Source organism: Tyto alba, unplaced genomic scaffold (assembly GCF_018691265.1).
Source record: "Tyto alba isolate M040663 unplaced genomic scaffold, T.alba_DEE_v4.0 Super-Scaffold_13, whole genome shotgun sequence".
Lineage (NCBI taxonomy): Eukaryota > Metazoa > Chordata > Aves > Strigiformes > Tytonidae > Tyto > Tyto alba.
The window spans coordinates 36,412,118-36,439,391 of record NW_024881275.1 but is presented as its reverse complement, the minus strand read 5'-3'; the positions used below and the strand labels follow the sequence as shown (position 1 = coordinate 36,439,391).

General features: G+C 41.1%; 1 protein-coding gene across 2 annotated transcripts; it reads left to right on the top strand.

Annotated features, from left to right (window-relative positions):
• The first annotated feature begins 606 nt into the window (after positions 1-606).
• On the top strand, positions 607-22,357 carry LOC104367487 (fructose-1,6-bisphosphatase isozyme 2). Of its 2 annotated transcripts, XM_032981805.2 has the most exons (7): positions 607-970; positions 3,684-3,846; positions 4,776-4,868; positions 10,571-10,711; positions 11,905-12,042; positions 18,159-18,278; positions 21,544-22,357. In XM_032981805.2, the coding sequence occupies exons 1-7, from the start codon at positions 798-800 to the stop codon at positions 21,736-21,738; spliced, it is 1,023 nt and encodes a 340-aa protein (XP_032837696.1). In that variant the 5' UTR covers positions 607-797; the 3' UTR covers positions 21,739-22,357. The 2 variants fall into 2 exon arrangements, with proteins under 2 accessions (XP_032837696.1, XP_032837697.1); XM_032981806.2 differs by lacking the exon at positions 10,571-10,711.
• The last annotated feature ends 4,917 nt before the right edge of the window (positions 22,358-27,274 follow it).

Sequence of the window (27,274 nt, the reverse complement as noted above, 5' to 3'; positions counted from 1 at the left end):
TACTCTGTAACGAATCAAGCCATAGTTCACCAGTACTTCTCATGCATGCAAGCTCTATAATATTACACATAGCCCAGACTAGAAATTAAGTCATTACAATGTGATTGCAGCAGACCAACTAGCAACATAAACATCTTTAATAAATGCACGTCTAAGGTGCACCCTGCAGCTCCTGTTGATTCCTCCGGGATGGGCCATACACCTTCAAAACCCTTCTCTATGGAGGAGGCCGAAAGAGGGCGAGCAGACAGGGATGAAGGTGATATGGGAAGGGAACTTCCCTGTCCGGGCCCACAGCGCGGCGGGTGCTCTGCTGTGGGGCACTGTGGCACGTGTGGTCACTGACGCCCTACGCCTCGTTCTGGTGCTTTGCATATCATGCACCTTGCCTTGGCTATGCTGAGCTTGCTGCTGAGCAGCAGCTGCAGGAAAGCAGTTTCCAGCTAAGTGGCCAGCGAAAGTTTTGCATTGTGAGCAGTCTAACGCACAATTAGAAGATGTTACTAGATCTGCACATGGCTAATTTCAGTGCACGGGCAGGGCGGAACAGTAACTGGCTGCTGAGCTGCAGTCCCGTCTTAGTCTCCTTTCCTGCATCCTGGAGGTGTGGTCGAGCCAGCCTGGGGTGCAGTTATTCTGAGCACTCCATCACATGGTCCCAGAAGCATCTTAATAAACTCTGACCAGCAACACAGCTGACGGCGTCGCCTCAAAATAAAACAGCTACTCCGGATTTCCACACAGCAAGAAAGTGTCTCATTCACCTGAGGAGATAAGAACTTTGGTACCCAGCAAAAATGTCTGACAAAACCCCCTTTGAAACGGATATGCTGACGCTCACACGATTCGTTATGGAGAAGGGACGCCGCGTGAAAGGAGCGACAGGGGAGCTGACACAGCTGCTCAACTCCATGCTGACTGCCATAAAGGCCATTTCCTCTGCAGTCAGAAAGGCAGGCCTTGCCCACATGTGAGTCCTACCTAGTGATACGGGGAGGAGGAGGAGGTAGAGAGACAGCTGCTTGCACAGCAAGGCTGGGGAATGGGCAAGGATTCATAGAAATGTTGGAAGTGTCTTTTTTTAAGATGAGTGACTGTGGGCATGAGGTCAGATCCTGGATTATCAAGAGTGGGAAGTGGGAGCTCTCTCTTTCTGGAGCATTTTCATATTGGGTGCAAGGTAGACATTTAAACTAACTGCTGTTCTGTAATGTTTTACTCTAAAAACATGAGTCAGAACCGTGCACTGCTCACCTGGGTCTCCCTTGCAAATGTTGTTATTGATCTATTTTTAAAACTACTGTGAATTTGCAGAATATCACCCCATGATATTTTTAATGCAGAATATCACACCATGATTTTTTTCTGCTAACATCCAAGTCTGGTGCTGAGCTGTGCAAATCGGGGCTTGGCTTATATAGGGAAGCTGATGTTCTGCCTGACTGCAGTAGAGGTAATGATCTAAAGCAACAGCCCTGTGAGAAACGCTGTAAGCTGCCATGCATGACTGCATTTCCCCTTCCTTCCTCAAGCAGTATCAGGGTTACGGGTGGGGAATCTTAAAGGGCCCTGTATGAAAAACAAGCATAACAATTTGACATCTAGTGGTTTAGCAAGTGGAATAAAGAATTGCCTCAGCAAAGCCTGGAATGAACCAAGGTGTTCCTCACACAGACAGGTGAAATAGTCATCAGTGGCAACCTTTTAATGGTGATCTATCTGAAACAGTTCAGAGAGCTGGAACTTCCTAATAAAATTATGCATCTAAAATATACAGATTTTGTTATGTATTGAAAGGTATGTTTCTGTACATGTCTGTGCATGTACAAATGCATATATGCATAAAAAAAGACAGGTTATATATTTATGTAAGAAAGACAACATTTGTAATTTGTTTTTTTCTTTTTTTCTTTCATTTTTTTTTTTCCCCTGTGGAATCACCAGAATGTATGACACACTGGTTTTCTCTGTGCTTCTGTTGACTATTTAGTCAGAGTCCTCAATGATTTTTCCAAATCATTAATTCAGTGTCTCATTCCTATCACCCTCACTTTACAGGAGTGAACCATAATATGTAGAGAGGACATGAGACATACTCAAAGTTAACAGCAATGTCAGGCTCCTATGCCCTAACAGTTAAGCTATACTTTGTCTCTGTACTTACTAGGTGAAGCTAAGCTGTTTTCCCTCCCTGACTCAGAGGAACAGTCACTTTTATCTCATTTTTATCTTTCATTATGCAACTTCTGAAGTATTTAAAAGTGGGGAGAACCTCTATTTGATAGATTAGAAGTGGAACAGCCACCTAGCCTTCAGGACACACAGCTACTGTGCTACGTGAATCTTCCCTTCAGAAAGAAAACATCCATTATGTTAAGGAGCAAATGTCTCCTTCTTTAAACAAAAGCTTCAGGTGATGTACCAGAAATACCTAAAGTATCCAAACACACTAATGAGTAGCTTGCACCATTCAGAATACAGCAACTAACCATAAAATTTCAGAAATTCCCATGGCAAACTTTCAACCATGGTGACTGGATTGCATCCCTCTGCAGTTGTGAAGTTAGAGATCTCTGATTTTTCTAACCCCTCCAAATCGGAGACTGTGAAGTGACTTCTTTAACATTAAAGAGCTCAGCATGAATTTTTTAAAAATTTGCTTATTCAAGAGTAAAGGAGGACTTTTTCCAAGCTGTGGACTTGAGCTGGGAATGTGCCTGAAAACACACTAACTGGAGAATGGGTTCTTAGCACTCCCTGAAAGTCATGGTCCTTTCCAGTATCTCAAATGTGGCACTCTGAAATAGAGTGCCCAAAACACTCAATACTTCTGGAAAGGTCAGGCAGCTTTGAGCTTTGAGTAAGACAAAAGACCTACTCTGTGCCCAGCTAAGGCCTGCTGCTGATCAACATCATAGGGACTAATTAGTTGCCCCTTTTCACCCCCCACCCCTTTTTTTTTTTCCCATAATGAATAAAAATGTTGTATGTATTCCCTATATGGTTCCTTGTATTTCTAAGTTGCCCAGACCATGGACATTAAGTCTAAACAGTGCTTCCTCAACTGGAAATCTCATAAATATGTATACTACTATATACTACATCATTAGTATATTGCTAAAATCAGGATAGGGAACAGAAGCATCATCCTAACTCAGCTGAGGATCACCAAATAAAACAAAACTTGATCCTGAGATACAGTTCATCATGGGGAATTATCTGCAGGTGTCTTTAAAGCTTCTTATTTTGGGGTGGCTGGGGACTGAGTGGATGTGGGTCAAAGGACCGTCACAAAGCCCTGAGCAGCCAGGGGCAGAAAAATAATGTGGATGCTAACTGCCCTCTCTTTCCTCAAGGCTGCTGCCAGCTGCTTCATGGGGCTGCTAGGGAAGCCTGGCACCCACCAGCCAGGCTGTGGGCTCTGCTCCTGGCCTGGAGAACATCCAAGCAAGAGCAAAATGACCCGGGTAAAGCCCCTAAATGATGCCATCACCCTTCCTCTTTCTTATGCATGCTTTTATTTTCTAGCAGCAGCAACTGTCTCCTAATGCACTTTAGCAGTTTAATCCAAAGGTTAGAGGTGTGGGAAGATGAGAGGAAGGAGCCACCCGGACTTGTTTCTTTTCCTGAAAACCTGTAACATTGGCGTACCTCAGGTTTCTGATATTATTACTTTTCTGTAGGTTTGGTATAGCTGGCACTGTGAACGTGACTGGTGACGAAGTGAAGAAGCTGGATGTATTATCTAACTCTCTGGTGATTAATATGCTCCAGTCCTCCTACAGCACCTGTGTCCTGGTCACGGAGGAGAACAAGGAGGCCATCGTCACCCCGAAAGACAAGAGGGTCTGTGCGGCTCCTGCCTTCAGGGGGTTATTGACTCAGGCAGCAGCAGGTGGCACTCTTGTTTCAAGCATGAAACCTGGCCCCAGCCCCAAATCCAACCCTTCCCGGGGGAATTCAGAAAATTTGCACTATTACTGCCTTGTTTTGATTAACAACTGTGGTGGATGGCATGATTTCAACAGCTAAATGAGATGTGGATGGTAAAATTATTATTAAAGTTTTGTGAAGGGGGGTAGAATAATTATTTTGGAGCTTGTTAACACACCCCAGATCCCAGGTGTAAGTGTACTATTACATTCCCTGACCGGCAGTATAACAGTTTTGGATTACGTTAATATTTAGGCAAGATAAAATGAGATGAGAGGCTGGCAGAACTGGGTTTCACTTTACACATCCAGAGGAAACACCTGACTGCTTCATCAGGCTTCCCCCAAGAGGGGATCCTATTGCAGCAAGATACTGCTCACACTGATGTAACCTACCCTTTCCCCAAGACGATTTCTTTCTGCCTTCTTACCCTCAAACCTCACATCATAGGCAAATCTTTTTGTTCAGAACAAAATGTAAAAAACCAAAACAAAACATATTTACTCGAGGAAGATGCTCATTCCCAGAATGAGTCACCCCTTTTGCTTTCAAGTGATTTCTTGCATTGCTTGGCAGCAGAGGACTGCTCCTTTATATTGTCAGATTTTGTGCTATCTGAGCAGAAACGTGCCCTCTCCTATTTCTCTGGGAGGCCCTGCAGGGAGTGGGTGTTGTGCTGCAGGGGCCACCTGAGCCAACAGCGCAGCCTCCTCTGACAAGCTCTGTCAGGTGTGCTTGGAGAGCTAAACACAGTCTAAAAAATATGAGTTTTGTCAAATAAAAGGAGATAATAGTGCAAGACTACATATCATTTAATGCTTCCCTTGCCGTTTCTGTTTTAGGGTAAATATGTGGTGTGCTTTGACCCCCTTGATGGCTCATCCAATATAGACTGCTTGGCACCAATAGGAACAATATTTGCTATCTACAAAAAGGTAAGAGGATGAATGAAGCACACATGGTACGATTGACTTGGTGAAAACAAAATGTCTTGGGTATATCAACTTGCTTAAATTCTTTCCTAGGTCCTTTAAGTGTCTTTGGGATCAACAGAGCCTTAGAAAGTGTAGAAGAGGTAACAGTTTGGATTCGTGTGTGCTAATATGCTGCCTGAATTTGCAGGAAGGGGACACTCAGCCCTGTGAAATAGTTAGGAGGCAGCACTTCCCCATCTCCAGACACAGAGGAGCTTAAACAGATCCCTCTCACCACCAGGCAGCTGGTTAGCCCTGTCAGGGATGCTGAGGGGTGCCGCAGTGCCTCCAAATCATGGTATTCATCCTTCTGGATACAGTCTGGGAAGGGCTAACAGTCGCTGCCTGGACCATATCACGGTCAGCAGTGTGGTGGCCTCCCGGTGTGAGCTCCTGTGCCTGTTATGGGTGGGAATTTATAAGCGTGCTAACGGTGGAGGCCACCTGAGGCTGAAGGCAGCAGTCACCTACAGCCACCGCAGCCCTGCCAGTATGTCTGCTCCCGTGGGGCTGCACAGAACAGCCACTGCGCCGCCAGTTAACAAACATTAATAGTTAGAGTCATGCCAAGTCCTGTGATTTGACTGCTAATCTCCCAGCAGCTGGCTTTTTTCCTAAAGCATGAGCTCACAGTCATATGACTGTGGCAGACCCTCAGCCATTACTATTGTGAAGTAACATTTACAGTAATTGTGACTGCAAAGAAGTCTCTGCAGACTCAGATGTTATGCTTCAAACACATAAACATATGTTTCTGAGGTCCACTCTCATCTTTTAACTCATAATTTTCAACTGGCTTGTGCTTGGTTTTTACATTTCTGGTAGGCGATACACTAATCATAGCTGTTGAGGATATGCATCTACTAGTAAACCAAATAGTTATGGCACATTCTCAGTAGGGTCATGGCACAAGCCAAGTGCTGGCACATGGCTGTCCACACTCTTAATGGTTAGTGCAAACCCCCATCACAGGTGCAGCCAAGACCAGACAACACTGAGATGGTGTCTGTGTATGGCTTGTGGAAAGAGCAGCCCAGGGACTACCTCCAGTACCATCTACCACCTTGCTTTTTGCAGGGAAGAGAGCTTAGCTATATGGATTCAATCCATGCCACGTGGCCTCATGGTAAGCAAAGGGGGCACCACCCTTTTAATTTACCTCTCTAAAGGTAGCCTAAAAAACCACAGCACCTCCCAACACTTCCAGCAGGCAATAGCCACATTGTCCACCATTCTTAAAAGTGGCAAGCACCAGCTTACAAATACTAAATATTAGCTTTACCTTTAGAAATGCTGTGTTAAGTTACTCTGCATAACGATAAAGGCAAGTACTCAGTGTGATTAATATAGCTTAGTAGGTTGAAATACAGACTAAATTACTCTACCATCTTTAACCCACGAGTTAACATGTGTAAAGACTAAGGACTGCTCAGTCTTCCCTAGGATTCTGCTTCAGAACATAAACGTTTCCCAAAGAACTCATGTCATTCCCAAATGCTCAAGTTATCAATTAATTTTCTGATCCTTCCATAGTTGTTGTTGTTCTAATATATATTAACATATTTGTTGTAAATACTGTTCCTAAGTTACTGGTTTTCCTATCAGTGAATACCCTTCAGCGCTTCATAAAAAGAAAATTATTGCTTTGAACAAGGGCTTCATAGCCAGATGAGAACCCCCTGCTAGGATGAAGCACACTTTGTCAATTACAAGAAGAACTTATCCATTTTCCCTGCAAAGTTAGAAACAACATTGCATTTACAGACCTTCGCTTGCATAATTCTTTCCATTAAAATGCTAATTCCAAAGTACATGATAAATAACTTACCTTCCTCTCAGACAATTTCATAGTAACACTATTAACTTTAAACACTATTAGCTTCAAACCCTTTGAAATAATGAAACAATAATAAGTGCTTTATTGATTGTTACTGAAGGGTATTGGGAAAGGAATAAAAGATGTTTACCCAGTGGATGTGAATCACTTAAGAAAGAAAATACATTTTCAAGCCATTTAAGGTTCATTAGCATAAGTTTGTAAAAGCTAGGACAATTTTAATTCCAAAGGATGATCATTAGCACCTGTCTGATATTTGTTCACTTCCAATTCTCAGATTATTTTATGACTGATTTTCTCACCATGTCAGCACCTTAACTTCATTTCTAAAGGCAAATCCTCCAGAACTGAAATATCTGCCTCATTTTGAGGGCTGGGGGCGGGGTGGGGGTGGGGGTGGGTGGGAAATACAGCTTAGTTGCCTGGTTTGTTTCACAGTGCATGGTACTTTTTTATAAAGGCCAGACTTGGCCAATACATTTCAAACCTGAAAATGGTTTTCTTGCTGCTCTCAATCTAGAGTCACCACCATGGTGGCAGGTAACATTGCCTCCTGCCAGAACAGCACTGTATCAGTTTCTTAGGGAAAACCACCAGGAAATAAATGTCACCTTAGGTTTATTTAGTTTTCCACCTGTATTTTACTTTCTGAAGCATGCGTAGTACTGTTAAAAAGACCAGAAACATCAGAAAAATGGGGCTGAAGAAGGATCCTTGCCATAGCAGGGGATAGGACCTTGACAGTCACTGCTGCTGTGGGGCTCTCAGCCACTGCAGGTCAGGATGTGGTGATAATAAGTATTTTTTGCTTGGATTTTTCTCAATTTTTCATGACAGTGAGCTGGATCTACAACTCTCAATCCATACTGCATGTATATGCTATGAAACTCTTCTGCTTTGTTTCATTCTGGTTTTAATTTTTTAACTTTGCCCAGTGCCTCAGATGTATTTTATTTCCGCCGCCTTCATTGGAATGAGGAAAATGTCCTCCCCTCCATGTGGTCCCTCATAGATAACGTGTAAGAATTCAGGGTAAATGCAAAGGATACTCATGAAACATGTGATACAGAGATGTGGAAACCAAGTCCTTCCAGAGCTGCTCCCACTGCTGATGAGAACTCCCTCATGTGATGTGGGCAAATCGTACATGCAAAAATTTTCAAACTCAGCTATCACCTGAGGGTACCCCAACAGCCAGACTGCAGACCTTGTTTCACCTGCTTTACACCAACAATGAGTCAAAGTGACTGTGCCAACCAATGCTTGTCAGAGCTTCTCTGCAGTCCCTCTGCCTATTTCACTGCTTTGCATAAAGACCTCTAACGAGATTTCACTACCGCCATCTCATCGTCAAAATATAATAGAAAGGAAATCCATCTGTGCACCAGAAAGAAGTGAAAATATGCAGCAGCTATCAGAGTCTACCAGCTAGCTTAATTCCCTGGTTTGTTTCACAGTGCATGGTACTTGGCAGGACAAAAATCCTGCGGTCCTATCAATGAAATATCAGCTGATCTCTAGCTTTTTTACATTCTGACAAGCTCTGCAAAATGTTTGTTTGAGACTGAGCTTTTTTCCTTCCTTTTGGAAGCTGGCTCTTGGAAACACAGTTGTGAACAAGGATGGAAAAACAAGTGAATTCCCTCCAAATGTCCAATTCCCAAGGGAGGATTTCCTCTGCTTTTTCAGAAAAATCAACAAATATGTGGTTTCTCAGCCATATAAACATATAAAATGCATTTAAAAGATAGGACTGAGAATCTCATCTCCAAAAAATATATTTTAAATCAATACCATGTATAACCAGCAGCTATGTATACTGTATATACACTATGTTCTACAAAACAAACCTCTTTACTGTATTTATACAAAATTAATTTTTATTTAATGAGGAAAGCATACAAAGAGCTAGGAGAGCCATAATATGTTTACAACTAGTTGTGTAAATGTCTGTTTAATTCTGCATTTAATGTTGCAAATAATTAGTCTACTATAGACAACCATTGCTTTTGATGTTGAGATGTATTTGCCATTGGGATTTATTTTTGAAAGAGAATATGCTATGTAGGGTATAATAGTTGGTTCTGTAAAAGATAGTTTTAGCAAAGAATTAGCCACTAATAGTATTAAAATCTCTGAAATATAGAAAAAGGGATTTTAACCACTCTTCCTTCCTTATGTACATTGTAATGCTCTCTGAATAAGCAGCTTGACATAGGATAATTCCGAGGGTCTACATACCAGGTTTATTTGTACATGCTTCAGCTCCCATGAAGAGCTAGTTGATAGCTGGATTATTTTTTTTTTCCACAGAAGAACTTGGCAAAATAATAAAAATAACATTTTTGAGCAAAATATAGCTAAAGACTGTAAGCAAAAGTAACAAAATCTTTCAGCTGGAAATTAAAACACTTTGTTGTGGAATTACTGTCTTCATATGGCAAGAAAGATGTAGTTTCCATGTCCCACATCTCAGTTTTCCTCTAGTTATTGTCATACAATGATGAACGGGATCCCTAGGTTACCCTTAACCTTCCAACTTGCTAGGACACTGATGGGCACTGTGAGGGCTCCTTGACATGGGGCACAGCAGAGAATTTCTCTGTTTGTTGTAAGAGAGGTGTTTTCATTTGGGAAATATCTGTGGAAGGCATTCTTGATTTTTTAAAGATTATACTCAATATTCATGAAATGTTTTGTTTCCTACAAAATATTCTCCACTGATTTTTATTTTTTTTAACCAGATATTTTGGGCTAGACCCGCTATTTCTGTTTAACTGATACTCAATCTAATTAGGCCCACACAATGAATGAGAAATTGTCTGAGTTTAGAAAAATAAAATGCTAAACCAGGGCCTGAAGAAAGGATCTGAGAGGGTTCTCATTCAAATTACTTGTGAACCACCATCGAAACATCCACAGAAGACCCACAACAACTGACCGGCTTTTCAAGAAACACTAATACAAAGCATCCCTACCCATTTTGTAGTCTCAGGAGGTGAAGGCTGGAGCCAGCCTTCCCAGGTACTCTCTGCTGTTCTTTCTTACCCTATCAGTCAAACTTTTGTAAGCTGTGGCTGAGGCACACACCCAGAGCTGGCTGGAAATATTTGCACCAGGTCTGCTTGGGCTATTGCTGTTCAGTGATAACCAAAGTGCCAAATCAAAATACAAGTGATGGAAATTGGTTTAAAGCCTGAGGTAAAACGCCACATGAATGTTCTATGTGGAGTTATCGATGCATACCTGCGCAGACGCACACATTACATATGCAAATGCATTTGTTATTTTATGTATAATATGAACATTTATATCACTTCATTTACCCATCTCCTCACCAGTGGAGACCAGTGGACAATCTTGGTTCCATCGTGTTGCACCATCTGCCCTTTTATTCTGCATTACTGGAAGCAATCTGTCTGTAATGTTAATTACTGCATTCACCTCACAGGTATTCTCTCTGAGGGTTGTCAGTATGATAGCTGATGTTTACATTTACAGAAAATTAGTACCCCTGTTCCCTCTCAGATTTCTGATGATCTTGAATTAATAGGCTGTGTTGTAATGCTAAGGTATCAGCTTTGTTGCAGATATCATATTGATTGCATGACATGTATAAAATAACAAACTCTCAACATCCTGTCCCAGCGTGCACATGTACTTGTACCAAACTTGCCCTGAATGAGTGGGAAATATCTCTGGTTTGATTGTTTCAAAGGCCTGCATAGGCACAAAAAGGAAATCTGCGTCATGTTGTTATTTAAGTGTTGCTTTTACTGTTTCTCATAAAAATTTAACATTCAGTCAAATGGTAATTTTTCTTCAGGAAACAGATGACGAGCCCTCTGAAAAAGATGCTTTGCAGCCTGGACGCAATATTGTTGCTGCAGGGTATGCCTTGTACGGCAGTGCCACGCTGGTCGCCCTCTCTACCGGGCAAGGGGTGGACTGCTTCATGCTTGATCCGGTACAGTCCTGGTGTATATCTTCTTGTCATCTTTTAGAGCTTTCCATGCTTGGGTTTACTCATTTTTGTTACTCCTTGTCTCTGTAATCTAGTCAATCTACTCAATTCTATTTTTTTTTTACCCACCTCCTGGGGCATCCCACCTCTGCCCTACAAGTATTTAATAGTATATGAGTATATCAGTTGCAATACCTCTGCTTAGTTTTTTTTGCTCAGTGAAAGAAAGTATAAGTTAAATAGCATTTGAAACCCTGTTCATTTAAACCAGACTACTGGCTTGCACAAACACTTAAGAAAATTTACTCTGAACAGTGTCCTTACCTCCACTTGCAGGACTCCTGCCTTGTTCTTGCTTTTTCTGTCCATAAAAGAACCTCATCATGTTCAGTGTTTAGCTTAGGGCAAGGACCATTTTTTTGATAGAGTTCATGCAAAGTGATGTCTGATTTCCTGAGTGCAATTCAGTTTTAGGGCTAAGTCCTCTAAGCTGCATACCCAGCAATTTGGAAAAGCACAACCATACCCATATGATCAGACATGTGCCTCCCCTCAGTACCCAGCCCAGGAGCCCAGTAACTGTTAACTGGAGGAATGCAGGAAGAAGACTGCTCATTTGAGAAACCAGTATTAGATGTAGGCAATAACACAGGAGGTTTTTTTGATGAAAGGATGCATCATTATCAAAATGTCTTTTAACCTTTATAAATAGGCTCATTCCAAGTGGGAAGAACTTGAACCTGAACGGCTCTGGTTAGAGGGATAGAAGGTAGAAGTTGTACTCAAACTGCAGACAACAACACCTGGGGTAGTTGACCACGTGCACTTTAAGATATTTAGACAAGAGGCAAGAAGAGTTCAAAAATCAGAAGGCAGTGTAATTTCTTAATTTGTAACCTTGTTATTTGTGGACATCTGCTCCCAGGGTTGACTGGTGTTCTTTTGATATGCTAACTATAACAGTAGAAATGCTTTTTGTTTATAGTACTAATGTGACAATTTTTCGTGAACATAATTCAGAGTCTGTGCCTACTGCTCTGTTTGAAATATTGTGAAGTTATACACAAGACTGGTGCTGAAAAGACCAAGCTGTGCTAATGTTTCTGCCATCTCTGGTGTGACAACTGTTACAGAAAGTCAACAAAATTTTCTACTGCCTCTGATGCTTCTGATAGTTGGTCTCTCCTGTTCTGTAGGGTCTCGGTGAATTTATTTTGGTGGACAGAGATGTTAAAATAAAGAAGAAGGGGAAGGTATACAGTCTCAATGAAGGTTATGCAAAATATTTTGATCCTGCAATGACAGAATACTTACAAAAGAAGAAATTCCCTGAGGTAAGAAAATATTAACACTGTACCCAATGTACTGTGCACTGGCAAGCACTGCATTCCATGCAGTTCGGGCTGATTGGAAAGAATTTGAAGGCCCTGATGAATTCAGCCCCATGTAACCCTTTCATGCCATCAGGTCCATTTTGGGCACGTATCTGATGTGTTTTTTACCAGTGCCCTGTCATCTGTTATAACTTAGACTTCAGTAAGTAAATTCATAAATTGTTTGTCACTGTGTGGAGTAAAATGTGCTGTACACAAAGAACCAGGTTTTTCAACAAAGCTCTGAAAGTATACCAGCAAAATGTGGAGGTACCCTTGTTTTCTAAATTATCTGTAAGTACAGCTCAGCCATATGTGCAGCTGGGCATTTGGGCAGATTACACATACTGCCCAGAAGGTGCTTGCAGGGAGCTGGGTGTCATCACCTTCTCCTTCCTGTACACGCTTGTATCTGAGAAATGCATAGCTACTCTTGCACTGTCTGCTTGCACCATACGGAGCACAAACCAACGTATAGGTTGAAAAAAAAGGTGTGAGGCACAATCTCACTATATTCTGTTGTTAAGAGGATTATATGGTACCTCTTGGAGAGCTAAAGCTGAGAATATCCCATGTCTGATGAACTTCCTCATGGGGATATACAGCTCTATATTGCCTCTAGTCCATGCTAGGAGGACACAATACAAGCTCTCAATGTGGAAAGCTGGATGATTTCTAGAAAGGGTGGCTGTGTGACCAGTAAGTCATAACAAAACATGGTGATGTGGAAGAGCTCGGGACTGGTTTTAGTGCTCTTCCTGTTTTTTCTTTTTTTTTTTTTTTTTTAAAAAAAAAAGCCAAAAAAAAACCCCCAAACCCATATGTTTATTTTTTAAGTTATTAGTTGTCAAGAATACTTATACAGGGCTCATGCAAAAATCAGTGTATCAGTTAGAAAGCCTCAGGATGCTTTACAAGGGAAATGTAATGAGTAAGAGTTTAAACCATAGTCCTGTGAGAAGCTCCTTCTGAGCTGAAAATCTGAATTTACTGCACTGGATATAGCTGCAATATTGACCTCTTACCAAAATCTCTTTTCCATATTACCCAGATTGTAGCTACAGAGGTTGTCACATCACAGCATTTAAAATATATTAATTGTTAATATTTGAGGTTATTTTGAAGCTTCAAAATCTACTTTCAGTCCAGCTGTGAGAGAAGCAGAAGTTACAGCAAAATTTTCATACTTCCTGAAAACTGATCCAGCTGGGATAGAGGACATCTGTGCTTCTCATTCTGCTTGTTATGCTGAACTATGTATTCAGTATAATGTACTAACACTGGATTTATTAATTTGTATTTTTGCAAACTACCCGAGTGTTCTTTAAAGTAAAAGTCTTAAACAAATAGTCAATCCCAGGCAACTATAAAAAGACTGAAGAGATTTCAAACTCAGTGGAAAGACCAGACAGAGATATTTCACTACAGGCTTAGTGAGGACAGCTCTATCATGTGATTCTCTAAATCCCTAGGTTAGGACATACAGAAAAAATCTTATTTGCAAGCACTGTTTTGCCTCAAATCTGTGCTTCATTTGAGGAAAACCTATTGAGTGTTGTTGCACTGATGCAAGAGAAGTTGACAGAATATGTCTTTGTTACTTTAAAACAAGCAGCACAGTAGAGCATGGGTTATTTGGGGCAGGGGGAGCCTCCTCAAGGGTGCTGAGCAAGCACATTGCTTTGCTGCTCTGAGACATAGGGTTGTCTGCGTGAGAAGGGCAGAGGCACCAATTTTATGGCCAGAAAGCACAAGGAAGAGCCCTGCCCATCTGAAACCTTGTTATGAACGTAACTTTTGGAACAGCATAACTCAGTTCCTTGATTTGCAAAGGACATTATATTTGCATTGTGGGAGGACAAGAGGGAGAAGGTGTTGCAACTCTTCCATAGCATAAAACCTACTTCCTCGCATCATCTGTAAGCTTTACCAGCTACAGCTACTCTGGTGATGCTCCCACCTTCCCTGCAGCACCCGCGGGGAGCATTGCACAGCTTTGGTCTGTGTTTTCCTCTCTTCAGCACACAGAAGGGCAGTGGTAGGTATCTGTTAGATAGCCCTTGCCTGTGGCTTGAGGGAGAACTGACATGTGGGGCACAGGGGACCCCTTCTTACTCAGGCAGACCACTCTCACCCTATGGCCTTCTGGCCACTAGAAGCCAAGAGACTACACATTAATTTCAGCTACTTGACACTTACTTATCTCCTTTTTAGCTTTTATCCTCCCTCTATTTCCTTCTTCCTGTGGTTCTTGGTCAACATACTGTTCAGATGACTCTCTAACATTGTTACAGAAAACCAAAAAGTTGAAAATAAAACAGGCAAGCAAAGTAGGATATTGCCCACAACATGTCCCGTTTTCTGTATCACTGTCATTTGCAACCAAACATTACAAAACAACTGTTTATGCGGAGAGATTTTCCCTTACTATCTAACAACAGCATCCTAGGTCAGACAATTTGGTCTACAAATCTATGTTGACCCTCAAAGTTTCTTGTGGACAACCACTCACCTAAGGCATCAATTCTGAATTTAAGAAGTGAAAAAGTAGAGAAGTGCTGCTGCAGGTCAGCTGTAAACCTTCTACCATTGTCATGTGGATCTTAGTGGGAAATATTTGTCTAGACACATCTCTTCTGGAATGGGAGTCCAGAGTAAAGCTGATCTTTTGTTAAGCATCACAAAATCTCCTGCTGCTTAACCAGCTTGAAGAGCAAGCTGCTGTTTGCAAGGCTGCCTGTAATGCAACACGTTTACTTCAGTCTGCTCTGTATAATGGACACTGCTGGGCCAGTCACAGTTTCTGCACAAATTTCACACTAACTCCATCCCAAAGTGGGCTCTTCCTCCTGTAATGCTGCAGAGCCCTAGCCTCTAGCTGTCGCTGGTTCACTGGCGGTAGAACTCAGCAACTTGCTGAGGGGATTGTCATACTTTCCTATTCCACTCATTTTTATCTGTGCCTCCCATGGCCAAAAGAGAAGTTGAGTCTCATCATGGCTTGTTGATTGAGAGCCATGCAATGGAGACTCTCTGGTTAAGGATTTCTCTTAGCAATGACATGAAAAACATATCACCAACAGCATATTGCAGCATGATGCATTCTTCTGTTAGCCATCCCAGCTGTGCCCGAGTGACATCAAAAGCTAATAAAAACACTGTGCTTTTGTCACCATATCTGTATGTGGAGTGAGGGATGCAGGGTATTGCTGCCGTAGTCTGTAGGAAAGACTTGTTTCACCCTGCTCTCCTAGTCATCCTAGTTATGCAAGAAAAACATGGTCTTGTTCTGCTGTAACTGTCAGAAATTAGTAGAATAAAAAAGCGAAAAAGTGACTTCCATCACATTGTGAAGGAAAAAATCACAGGACCTATCTGTTGTGATCCATTTTTGTTCCTCTGGGATAAGCAAAGAAAAGCAGTGGAAAGGGTGAAACTAAGAGTAATCACAAGTTTACTCAAATGCCATGGACACTGACCAAGGAACAATCAAGGTTCTCTGACTCTTTCATTACCATCAGCCAAAACAGTGTGAAGTGCTCACTGGGCAAACACATCTTGGCATTACTCAGAACTTGAGATGAATCTCCCTAGAATTCATGCTCTGCTATTTTGATTGAGAAGAAAGCTTGGGCAATATGCCAACATGCAGGCAACACCTATTAACTTTCTCATCTGTAAGAAAAATGCATGAGTGACTAAACTGGAGAAACAAGAAGTAACATTTCTAGTAACTAAAGGACTATCTATACCATGCAGGTAACTGGATGCTAAGGGAAGTGACAATTTTATTTCAGTCTGTGGTTCAAGTGACAACTGTACCAGAATGGAGGAATTTCTCTTCTCTATTTTTCTCAGCACTGTGTTTCTGGCAGGCAAATTTCTATCAGGGTAAGAAACAACTGACATTTTCAGGGGCATCTTATTATCTTCACATAACACTGCCTATGTACACAAAAATTGTGTAAATGGCCTGCACACATATAGGAAATCCAGCACATCCCAGATGTGGGTCAGTTGTGCAGCTCATGGTCAGTAAATTTTACACATGTGGGTTTCAGACTCCTTATCTGATAATGTCATAGAAGCAGTCTTTAGCAGTCTGTTTCTGGGCCTGCTTATGGTCGATACGCTATGACTTTTCATAATGTTTAACAAACTTTTCTTAAGACTCATTTCATCACCTTCTGAAACTATAAAAGAGAGCTCTTCCTTTGACTGTATTTTTTAAAGGTAACTTTAGACTGTAATCACATTTTTTCCCTGAAAATTGTCTTTTCTTAAACTGCAAACTTGCTTTGGTCTCTCTTTAAGACCTCTTAAGGTGTTTTTTTCTGACCTCAGAATTTTACAGTTGCAAATTCACAAGTACAAACATCTGCAAGATGGAGAAGCTATCATTTGAAGTCTAAATATGTAACTATTTGAGGGTAAGCCATAAAAAATAAGGGATCAAGTACTTAAAAGTATTGTTCAGTTATGCTTGGAAGTAATAGGGCCAGGTTTAAACATAATTAAATACAAAAGCTCCAGGCTGTGTCTTATCCATCATGTTTTTCACACTTTGTATTGTTTTCCTTTGGATTTTCAATAGTTCTCCTAACATATACAAGAAGAAAGAATTGTGAAAAACAGCACAAGTATAGTTGTACAAGGGTTATTATTTAGTCTGGAACAATTCTCTGTTCTAATTTTACTACCAGATTAATCAAATATCCAAGTCATATATTTAGTGGTATAGGACTCAACTTCCTAGTGTTGTGTTGCATTATATTGTGTAATTTCATGGGAATCTCTTCCCATTTTAAAAGAGAGTAAATATCAGAACTTAACAGTTGCATGTAACAGTTTGAAAAAGTGATTTCAAAATAGAAGTATATTTTTCTCTGTGTTTTTTCCTCCCACTTGTGTTTTTGGTTTTGTTTTTTTTTTCTCCCAGCTAACCTCATGATTTTCCTGGGGAGGGTGACTAGCCTGTGATATCTCAAGGTCTTGGAGCTGCCATTACTCAACAAGTATTCTGTATATTTCTCTGGATCTAGTATCAGCACAAAGTGAGCTTTGTAGAAAGCACTAAGATCTTTTATTAGACAACTGATCCAGATAGAAAAAACATGCAGAGGTTTTTCAAACTTTTACCATTGCAATACACAAATATGTATTAAATGTATTAAAAGTCCCAGTCTCTAGCAATTTTCTGGGGAAGTGTAAATTCCTCTTATGCTTCATTCAAGACAGAGTGAGAGATATCAAAACACCAACACATTTCTTGGCATAGTAGCTTTCAGAAAGCTTTCCTCTGGTTTACATTTGTACTGTGTATCTCCCCTTCACAAAAGTATAGCAACGTATCGCTTTTTCTGGGTGGAGCTTATTTGGTGTATATAACTTCTATCTGTGCAAGACGCCTTGCTTCTCTTCTATATTTCATACCTTATCATTTTTATGACCAACAAACCTGAGACTGATGTGAATACTCTCCTGACTGCTCTCACTAAAGTGACCTCTCCTTCAACAACATTAATTTCCAAGCTGAGAGCAAGGAAAACTACATTAATGAATAAATTGTTATCTCCCAAACTAAGCTGCAGAATGAATGCTATGACCAATTTCACAAATTGACAAATAAACTAGAAGGAAAAATCTTGAGTCCTCTGGGAACCCTCTGAACATGCAGTGAAAAGTGACATCCCTCCTCTTGCCCTGGCTTCGGAACCAGCAACAGGAATCAAATGGGTACCTTGTTCTGATAATGTGAAGAAGTTTTCCCTCACTGTTTGCAGACCTTGATGTTACACAGGCTGGGGGTTGATACCAAATCGTGCACTCAAATCACAGACACCCTGGTTTCCATACTGTGAATGCAACTCTTTAAAGTGATTATTTTAGAATCCCATAGATGATCATGACATCTTACAAAAGGCTAAGTTTCAGGCTGGTTTAGTAGGCATTTACAGTGTCCATAAGCAGCCAGTGACGTAAGTAGCCTTGATTCCTGTTTTATAACCAAATTACATTTTGCAGTGATGCTAACTGTCTAGCCTGTTAGATACAATGTTTTACTCTATGTTTTTCAGGATGGCAGTTCTCCATATGGTGCCAGATATGTGGGCTCCATGGTAGCTGATGTTCACCGTACATTGATGTATGGTGGGATCTTCATGTACCCTGCTAATCAGAAGAGTCCTAAAGGAAAGGTAAATCATTTGACTTACTCTCTGATGAACTTAGTTAACCTAATACCTCTGGTTTTCCCAGAGATGTAAAGGAATAATTTAGATATATAAACAGATAATAATTTTCCACCCCTGGAGAAAATTATTAATGTATACGATGTTCAGCAATCACATTTAGGCAAGCAATTTAGGCAATTTCCAATGTGGGCCAAAAATCTTCCTGTGTGCTTTTATATTATAAACTGCTCAGATGGTTTTCACTGCAACCAAGGGCTTTATTCAGTTTTCTAAAGAGGAACATTTCAGTACCATAGAAACCTGTTGAGATACCTATGCACAGCTGGCAGATGCAACACAGGCCTAAGGAAGGACTCTGCACTTTATACTGGCAACTAGACTCTGGGTGGGACATGCTGAGCTCCAGACAGGGTTTTGTCCAATGTTAGACAAGCGAGTTTGCCTGCCTAATGTTTCCAAAGGGTACTGAGCTTACTATCACCAGCCCTGCAAACACAAGCTTCTACTAACTGATCTGAAAAACTCTGTCAGTGGAAGGTGAGTTTCATGCATGCTGAGATCAGTATTCTGGGAAGAGATGATTTCCCATTTGGGCAACTCTACAAAACTCACACTGACTTAATGCAGTGCAGTGCAGTGACTCCCTGAATCTACTAGGCCATGGATCATAGTCAACCTCAACTTTTGTCCTGCATCAACAGATTTTCTTATTATCAAACTCCTGAACAAATATATTTTAAAAGAAATCTGGTTATACAGCTGATCTGTGAAGCACCAGTAACCTGCAGGTCATCCTTAGGAAATGATTGGCTCAATGCATAATAGGTTGGTCATGATGTTCTGACTCGAAGACCACACTCCATCCTGGTTGATACCATATTTAAAATCTTCCATGCAAATGTTTTTGTATTCTTGGCTGGCACGTGCAGAAATCTGCTCTCATAAAACTACTTGCCCCATCTCCCACACTGGTATCAGAATATTCTGATGCCTACAGTTCTTTAGGGACAGAGGACTACTGGTTCCATCCTGGTGAGCTTGTATTTGTCATAATAACAGCGGATCCAAGTGGCCTACGAAATAAGGACAGGAAAAGAACTCTTCAGAATACACAACTGAAAATGTCTGCATGTTTGTCCAGGCAAATTTTATTTAAATATTTGATACAGCATCCCAGAAAAAAACAAAACCAAAACCAAATTACTTTCCCCCACAAAATAATAAAAAAACCACAAACAAACAAACAAACAAAAAAAACCCAAAACAACAAAACAAAATAAACCCATTTAACTGTGGATCTGTTTGTGTATCAGAGCAAGAGACAAAAAGGGAATTTGCTGTGTGTGAGAGAAGTGGGTTTGCTGACTGACCTGTTCAGATTAAACTTTTTGTTTTGAAATCTGTGTTAAGAAATTGCTGAAAAGATGAGAAATGGGACAAAAGAACAGATGTACAAATTACTTCTATAATTTTATAGAAACCAAGATTTCTGCACAAGTTAGCCTACATTGACTATTGCATTGTTCTGGCTTGCACTGCCATAGTAGAGAGAGTTATGAAAGAAGCAAAACTGTACTATCATTAGAAATAAAGTTTTTCTTCTTTCCTTCTCAGGGTGCAGGTATATACAATTCTTTTCACGTAAACACCTTGTTGGAGAGATAATGCCTTTGTGGCAGGTGCGCTGATCATCATCCCCCTGAAAAACAGTCTACACACTTGGATAGAGAGATGAGAGGAAACAAATGTCACTGAAACAAGCCAAAGGCTTTAGAGCGAATGTAAATTACAAGCATGTAGGCCCTAGCATACAGAGCTCTTTCTTTAAGTTAGAGTGAGAACTAAATGCACAATAAGAACCAGACTACAAATAGATCCTCTTTCAAATCAGATATGATAGATAATATTTTTTATGAATATAAGGCTTACAGTTCTCTGGTGGGTGAAAAAGGTTAAACCTCTCTGAAGACAGAGCCCATTTGAAGACCCCTAGGTGCAACTGCACTACTACCCGAAGGAAAACTGGTTTCCTTAAGCCATGTAGTCACAGACAAGCAACAAAAAACTTAACATGTGGTTCCACAGGGGTACCACTGCTGTTTTCTGGCTCATGATCTTCACAAAATTGGCCACGCACCAAGGAGAACATGAAGGCTATTGGTCCCATGTTGCCTGTCAGATGGAGTCCTTGTACCAGAAGTAGCACTTCAGTGGGCTTTAAAGATAAGAAGGAAGGTAAAATGTGCTATTTAAGTTTGTGATATGTCATGGTTTTATTACAAACAGTGTGATAAAGGAATGATAAGTAGTAAAATCCTATGTCCAATCCATTTCTTTGTCCTTATATGCAGTTGCATTCTGTCATGCTTTCTTTCATGCTAGAAAACATTCCCTCTCTTGCACATATGAAAAGCCCTTTAAACATAATATGTACTAGCACTGTCATACGTGAGCACTTCACAGACCATCAAAGATTCAACTAAACCCACAGAAATAATGTCTGTCAAAAAATAGCCATCTCACCTATGTCCTTTTAAACACACAAACTTTTGGCATGTGTCCCAGATAAGTTTGCATTCCATGGGAACACAGGCATCCCAGAGGTAACATTTTTAAAGATGTGAACACATATCAGGGTCCAAACCAAAAGTGCTTCCATACCAAAAGGGAAAATTTGCTTTTAATAATTACTGCAGTTACTTCTGAAAGCAGAGTCACCATCTGGATGAGTTCAGGACACTAATATCTATTCATATTTCTGAAGAGCAGGAATTGAATCCTGAAATTTGAAACTGGGAGCATCAAGTTTCAAACTCCAAAATATCCTGACTAAACACAACACAATCACCCCAAACCATGAGGTAACACATAAAGCCTGTACATAAGAAGAGATTTTGTCTTTTCTTTCCCAGTACTGTTAACTTAGCTGGTTTAACTGTTTTGCTGATGTCTGTGGGCCCGACAGCTACTTTCACCATTTTTGGCAAAATACAGCTTCACCGGTGCTGCACATCAGTACGTCACATTGGCAAGGATGGGGATGATGCTTGGATACAGGGTTAGTACACTCTTTCTCAAAACAAAAAGTGTTAGGGGAAGTGAGAGAAGGAGAGGGAAGAAGGAGGGGCCTATTGAGAGACATTGCTACTTGGGTCAATTGATGTTTGGTACAAAATTTTCCAAAATCACAGAAGGAAGGTTAGGTTCTGGTAAGTCATTTGGTGTAATTTCCCCCAAAGGCAATCACATGTTCCCTCTTTCTTTCTAGCTTCGACTGCTCTATGAGTGCAACCCTATGGCTTTCATCATTGAGCAGGCAGGTGGGATGGCAACCACAGGGACTGGGGCAGTGTTGGATGTGAAACCTGAGAGTATTCACCAAAGAGTCCCTCTTATCCTCGGTTCTCCAGATGATGTGCAAGAATATCTCGCTTGTGTACAGAAACACCAGAAGAGCAGCTAAAGGCTTTTCCACATCAGACCTTGCTCATCCATCTCCAGTCTACAGAAAAAGGCATGCCTTTCAAGATGATGGATTCTCTCAACAAAAATCACACATTACAAGAACAAGAAAAATAGTGAGAACTGCTGATGGGAAAAAACCCCAAAAATTTAATTTCTCCTTTCAGACAAATGTAAAAATCCTTTAACTCTGATTTATGCAGTGAGAATGTAGAGCCTGATTATTAAACAGAGGCAACTTACTTTATATAATATTAACAAAAGGAAGTGGATTGTGTCAGTACCCCCATTTGATCTGAAGCTTTACATCTGACATTACCTGATTGGCATTGTTTGAGACAGTTTTTTCACATCAACATTTGCAATAACATTATCTGGATTTTCTGTTAGAGGTTTTGTTGCAAGTGCTTTTTATCTTGACAGCCCTGAGAAGACAACAAGTCTCGAGCTGTCTGAAACAGTGTTTTTAATCTCCAAATTATAAATGGCTTGGGTAAATAATAAAGATGAAAAGGCTGCAATATTGCCAGGGTATTTCAGTTTTCATAAGAACAAGAAAATGCCTTGTGTTATTTACAGACAGGTAACCATCAACAGCACAAATTACAATAAACCATTGCTACGGATGTAACATTCAAATCATGCCTATTCCTTGTTTATCCATTGTCCTCTGCAGCAAAATATGAGCTATTGCCACAAAGTGACAGTTACACCTCCATTTCCTTTCAATTTGAAAGGTTCTCACTTCAGAGTGAAGCTTGCCCTGTTACACACGTTATACCGCTGTTCCTAGGCACCTACATCATGCCCGTCCTGTTGGTGTCCTAGTGCCACGTCTCAGACTTGACACTGCCTAAGGAGATTAGGAACCAGCTCTGAAACTAGCAGGCATTCACTGACCAATGAGAGCAAAAATTATTAATTAAAATAAATGTGTGGATATGTTAAGTGGTAAGGGTGTAAAAACTGGGTTTCAGGTCAGTTTGAGTATTAGGCATCCTGATACATTTCTAATCCTCCTGTCTCATTATACGGACGTTTCTTTTGGCAACCATCTTGCCATAAACTACTCCTGGCCCATCTGCTCATTTTCACCCCTGCTCCACACCCCCAGCCGTGCTCATACAAGACTTTATTAAGAACACTCTGCGAATTACATTAGGACATAGATAGGAGTTAAAAATAATCCTACCAAGAAACTCCAATGGTTATTTTTAAACTTACAACTATGTTCTATTATTTATAAAGAAGAGGTGGGCTGAATAAAGGCAGACAGAAAATCATACAGGACTTGTATTTACCCTTAGGTATTGTTATCCCAGAGGTGAGGATGTGATTTCAGTACTGCATCAAGTATCAAAGCACTCTTTCTGCAGGTCTTTATCTGGCACCCTTTAAAGCTGTAATAGTGACAACTGCCCAGGATCAGCAAGTACAGTGTGTACTTGTTTATTCTGTTCCTTGTCATGTGCTTCCCGAATCTCTGCTACTAACAGCAAAACACAAGCAACACTTAAATCCTGGGGAATGAAGAGGAAGCAGAAAAAAACTGTGGGGTGTTTAGGTAATAGCCAGCTTTATACTGGAGAATGCAACTGTGCACTCTGACTATGAATGCTAGTAAATCAGTTTTCCTGCAAACAAAATGTGCACACATTGTGTATGTGTATGTATATATATACACACACACATTTATACATATATTTTATACATATATAGTCTCTCTCTCTCACACAGTCTTCATGTAAGGATAGAAATAGCTGTCAATCTCACCAATTTATTGAAAAATGATATTGCATTTTTAAAATAGGAAAGCTAAAACCAAGTAGAATTTGAGGTTAGTGGAGTAAGCTAACAATATTAGTACTGCACCAGAAGAAAGATCACTTGTAACCTGATCCTGTTTACAAGGGGCCAGGACACATGATTAAGGACAGAGCAAGAACAGGGACTTGGAACTCCCCAGTGTAACCACAGGACCTCTAAGAACAATCACTTTTTTTGGAAAATCCTGAAAGAAAGTTTGTATTGAGGTGGGTATACACAGTTGAATTGTATCTGCGTACTGCAATGTGTCAGCCATCCAGTGCTCTAGTGCCAGCATAACAGCACCTGAGTTGTCTTCATTTAAGTATGATTTCACAGCAAAACCTGCATATCATTCCAGCTGCTAGCCTTCCCATGAATATTTTTTTCCTGAGTTTGGACCAGAAGCACCTGTTAGTGGAGGAGCCAGCGCTGGGTCACTGATCTGACAAATAACTTCAGTTTGGGTGGCTGTTGATGCTGAAATGATAACATTCACAGTTTGTGGGCTTCTGGGTAGCTGGTATCTACAAAGAGATCTGTATCTTCCCTGTATAAATAACCCATGCAAACCCCAAATGCAGATTAAGAAAGCAGCAACTTTCTTCAGTGTCAGTTGTGGATTTTCTTTGCCAGATTCCCACCTTGACTTACCACACCTACTCTGGTTTCCTAAGTACTTTTATACTCTCCGCTACATCTAGCACAACCCTTCAACCAGACTGCTCCACAGAGTCCTTCTTAATCCCTTAGGTCGGGGTTTAAAGTTTCCCTTCCCAGTGTGATACCCGTTTGGACTGTTCTACCAGAGCTCTCTGACACAAACCACAGGGTGTCTGTGGTGGGGTTCACCACCTACGAAGCCCTTGCGATACTGGGCTGCAACTTCCCTTCACGGTCAGCTGCCAGGGTATCCAAGGGCATTCAGACAGCTGAGAAAACAAGACGTAGCATTTTGTGGTTTGCTTTTTTTTTAAGACTCCAGAGACCATATTTAGTGGCTAGAGCAGTGAGAAAGGGGATGCACCACGAGCTGTCTTCAACACCAGCAGGAGGAGCAGGGAAGCTGGCCTGGACCAGCACTCACAACACAGGTGCTCTGACTCTGCTTATAAAAGAAGGGGAAGCCTGATATTATTCCTCAGGAAACTCATCAGCATGATAAAAAATTGGAAATACGTGGAAACATCATGTACATGAAGGAACAGGCATGCTTTTAAACACTAGTTCATGTATGCCTTTGTATCAGAATTTAACAGTTTCTTGACATAAAATTATGTATAAACCAACACCAGTTTTATTTCCTATGACTTTTGGAGGAGGATGTGGAAAGGAAAGTATACTAGTTGTATTGTACCAGGTATATAACAAACATGATGGCTCTTAAAGTACTGGTTTCCAACTTGTTGCCAAACCTAATTCTTATTTCCAATTTCAGGGCACCTTTGCACCTATTTCAGGAGTAAAAGCAAACTACCTTAACCTGGTGGTATCCAGTAACACAAGAAAACACAGAAACCCCACCCATCCCTAACAAATGAGGAGTTGTTCACAAACTACTTCGACTGGAAATAAAGCTAGTCTGAAGTCAGCTTCAGAGAGCTGGCCTTGTGACTGCAATCACAAGATGGGGGATCAGAGAACAGGTTGGGGCTGGCAGGCTTCCCACCAGCCTCGCGGTGCCCAGCCTGCCTGCACTGATGCCCTGCAGGGAGCTGATCCCGGACCCTCTGCAGTGGGAGCTCACCCTTCCCCGAGAAAACAAGGCAGATGGGGTAGAGATGCTGTTTGAAATGTTGGATCAAATGTGTCTTTGAGCGTTTGTGTCAAAAGTTGGTACTTGGCTCTGTTTTCCACAAAACGTACACACAGGGAGTTTTGCTGTGTTTTTTAATAAAGCCAACTGGTATTTCTGGAAAAATTAGGCAAGACTTTTCTTCGTTTGTAAAATGGAAGTAGTATACTTCAGGCTAATTACAGACAGAGAACAAGAAAGAGCTCTCAGTTTACATAAAGTATACTACCCACTTAGGCTCACTGTGAGGAAAGGGTGATTGGTACCCATGGAACACAAGAGAAGGATTAACAAGAGGAAAGATGATAAAATCATTGACTCCCGTGGGAGTGCAAAGATAAAAGTATCTATTTTCCAGAGATACCCAAGGCCAACATGTGGGTAAAGCAGGGAACACAATGAACACAGAGATAGAGGATCAGCACACAAAGAGTTAACCAGAGGTACAGAACCCCAGAAGTTTTGAGGAGACAGTTGCTACCATTCAGGCTTCATGTCATCAGGGACAATACTCACAAACCCCATACGTTGCTACTGAAAACACTTTCAGGTTTTGTTCCTATCTTTCTGCAGAGATAGATGTGGTTTCAGAAAACAGAAGAATAAAAATCTCAAACCAAGCATGTGATCTCATTCCACTGAACGGATTTTAATACTTCATGGAGATAGGTGACTGATCACTTTTCACAGAGATCCACCCTGGGGGGGGGTTGCTCTCACCTGATGCAATGATTTGCATCATGGTTTTGCAGAATCCTGTTCATCAGGAGCCGAGGTGGCTTCTGGTAGCAGCTTCTGCAGTTCTGTCCATGAGGACCAATGAAGGGAGTTTGGTGAGACGGCTTGCAGAGGGTGTTGGCCAGGACAGCTATGTACTCACAGGTCGGTAAATGGAGCTTGGCCTAAGCGTTCTTGTCAGCTGCTTGAGCAAATCACCCTGTGAATATCACTTTTGAAGAGAGGCCAGGAGGAGGAGGAGGTATACACTGGCTTAATTACCTGGTCAGCTGTGCTCAGGTTGAATGTGCGAGGCCCGCCTAATCCCAGCCCGAGGCCTGACCCTCTGCAGTGTCTCATCGATTCAGCATTACGCTCAGATGCACTGTCAGCACATGCCCGGGAAAGAAAGAAGTCAGCTTCTCCCCACGCCCAGCCGCAGCAGCACCTGCCTCATCATCACCTGCTGGGAAAAGCGTAACTCTGAGATACTGGCGTGCCTGCCACATACTTACCGGGTGACACACTATCTGTGTTTTGCCCTTTTGATTGCCTGGTTTCCTGTTTTGCTCCTGCATGGACAACTTTCTGACAGCGTGATATATCATTCCAGCACAGGAAAGAAAAATGGAGACTGCTCAAATGAAAAGAAAGCAGGGAGGATAAATGGAAAGGAAAGGGCCACGCAGGCAAATGTAGATCTGAAATTTAAACTCAATGAAAGAAAAAGAATGGGGGATGTTTACCTTTTAGCTCTGTTGGAGCTACACTGGGAGAAAACAAAGCCAAAGGAGAAGGCTTGCCTTCTCTCAGATGAACACACACAGCTGCTAATCAGCTGCAGGGCCCCTGGCAGGCAGCCTTACCACTTTTGCCCTTTTTTCTCTCACACCCCTCAGCTGTGTGTCAGTTTAGATTAAAAACTTGGTGGGGAGAGACGTTCTCTTGGTTGTTTTTTGGTTTTTTTTTTTTTTTTGGGGTTCAGAGATCACCTAACAAAATGGGACTATAAAATTTGTTGAAACGTCTGAAGATACTGCAACTGAAATAACACTTCAAAACAATTCCTGATGGGCTTCCTGTGACCACAAGTTTACTTCTGAAATGTTCTATTACATGGTGAGAGAAATGTGATCAAACCTTGTAACAGCACTGAATCAGAAAACACAGGTCCCCTTCAATTCTTCCTGTGACTAATGAGCAACTAATAGCAAAATGG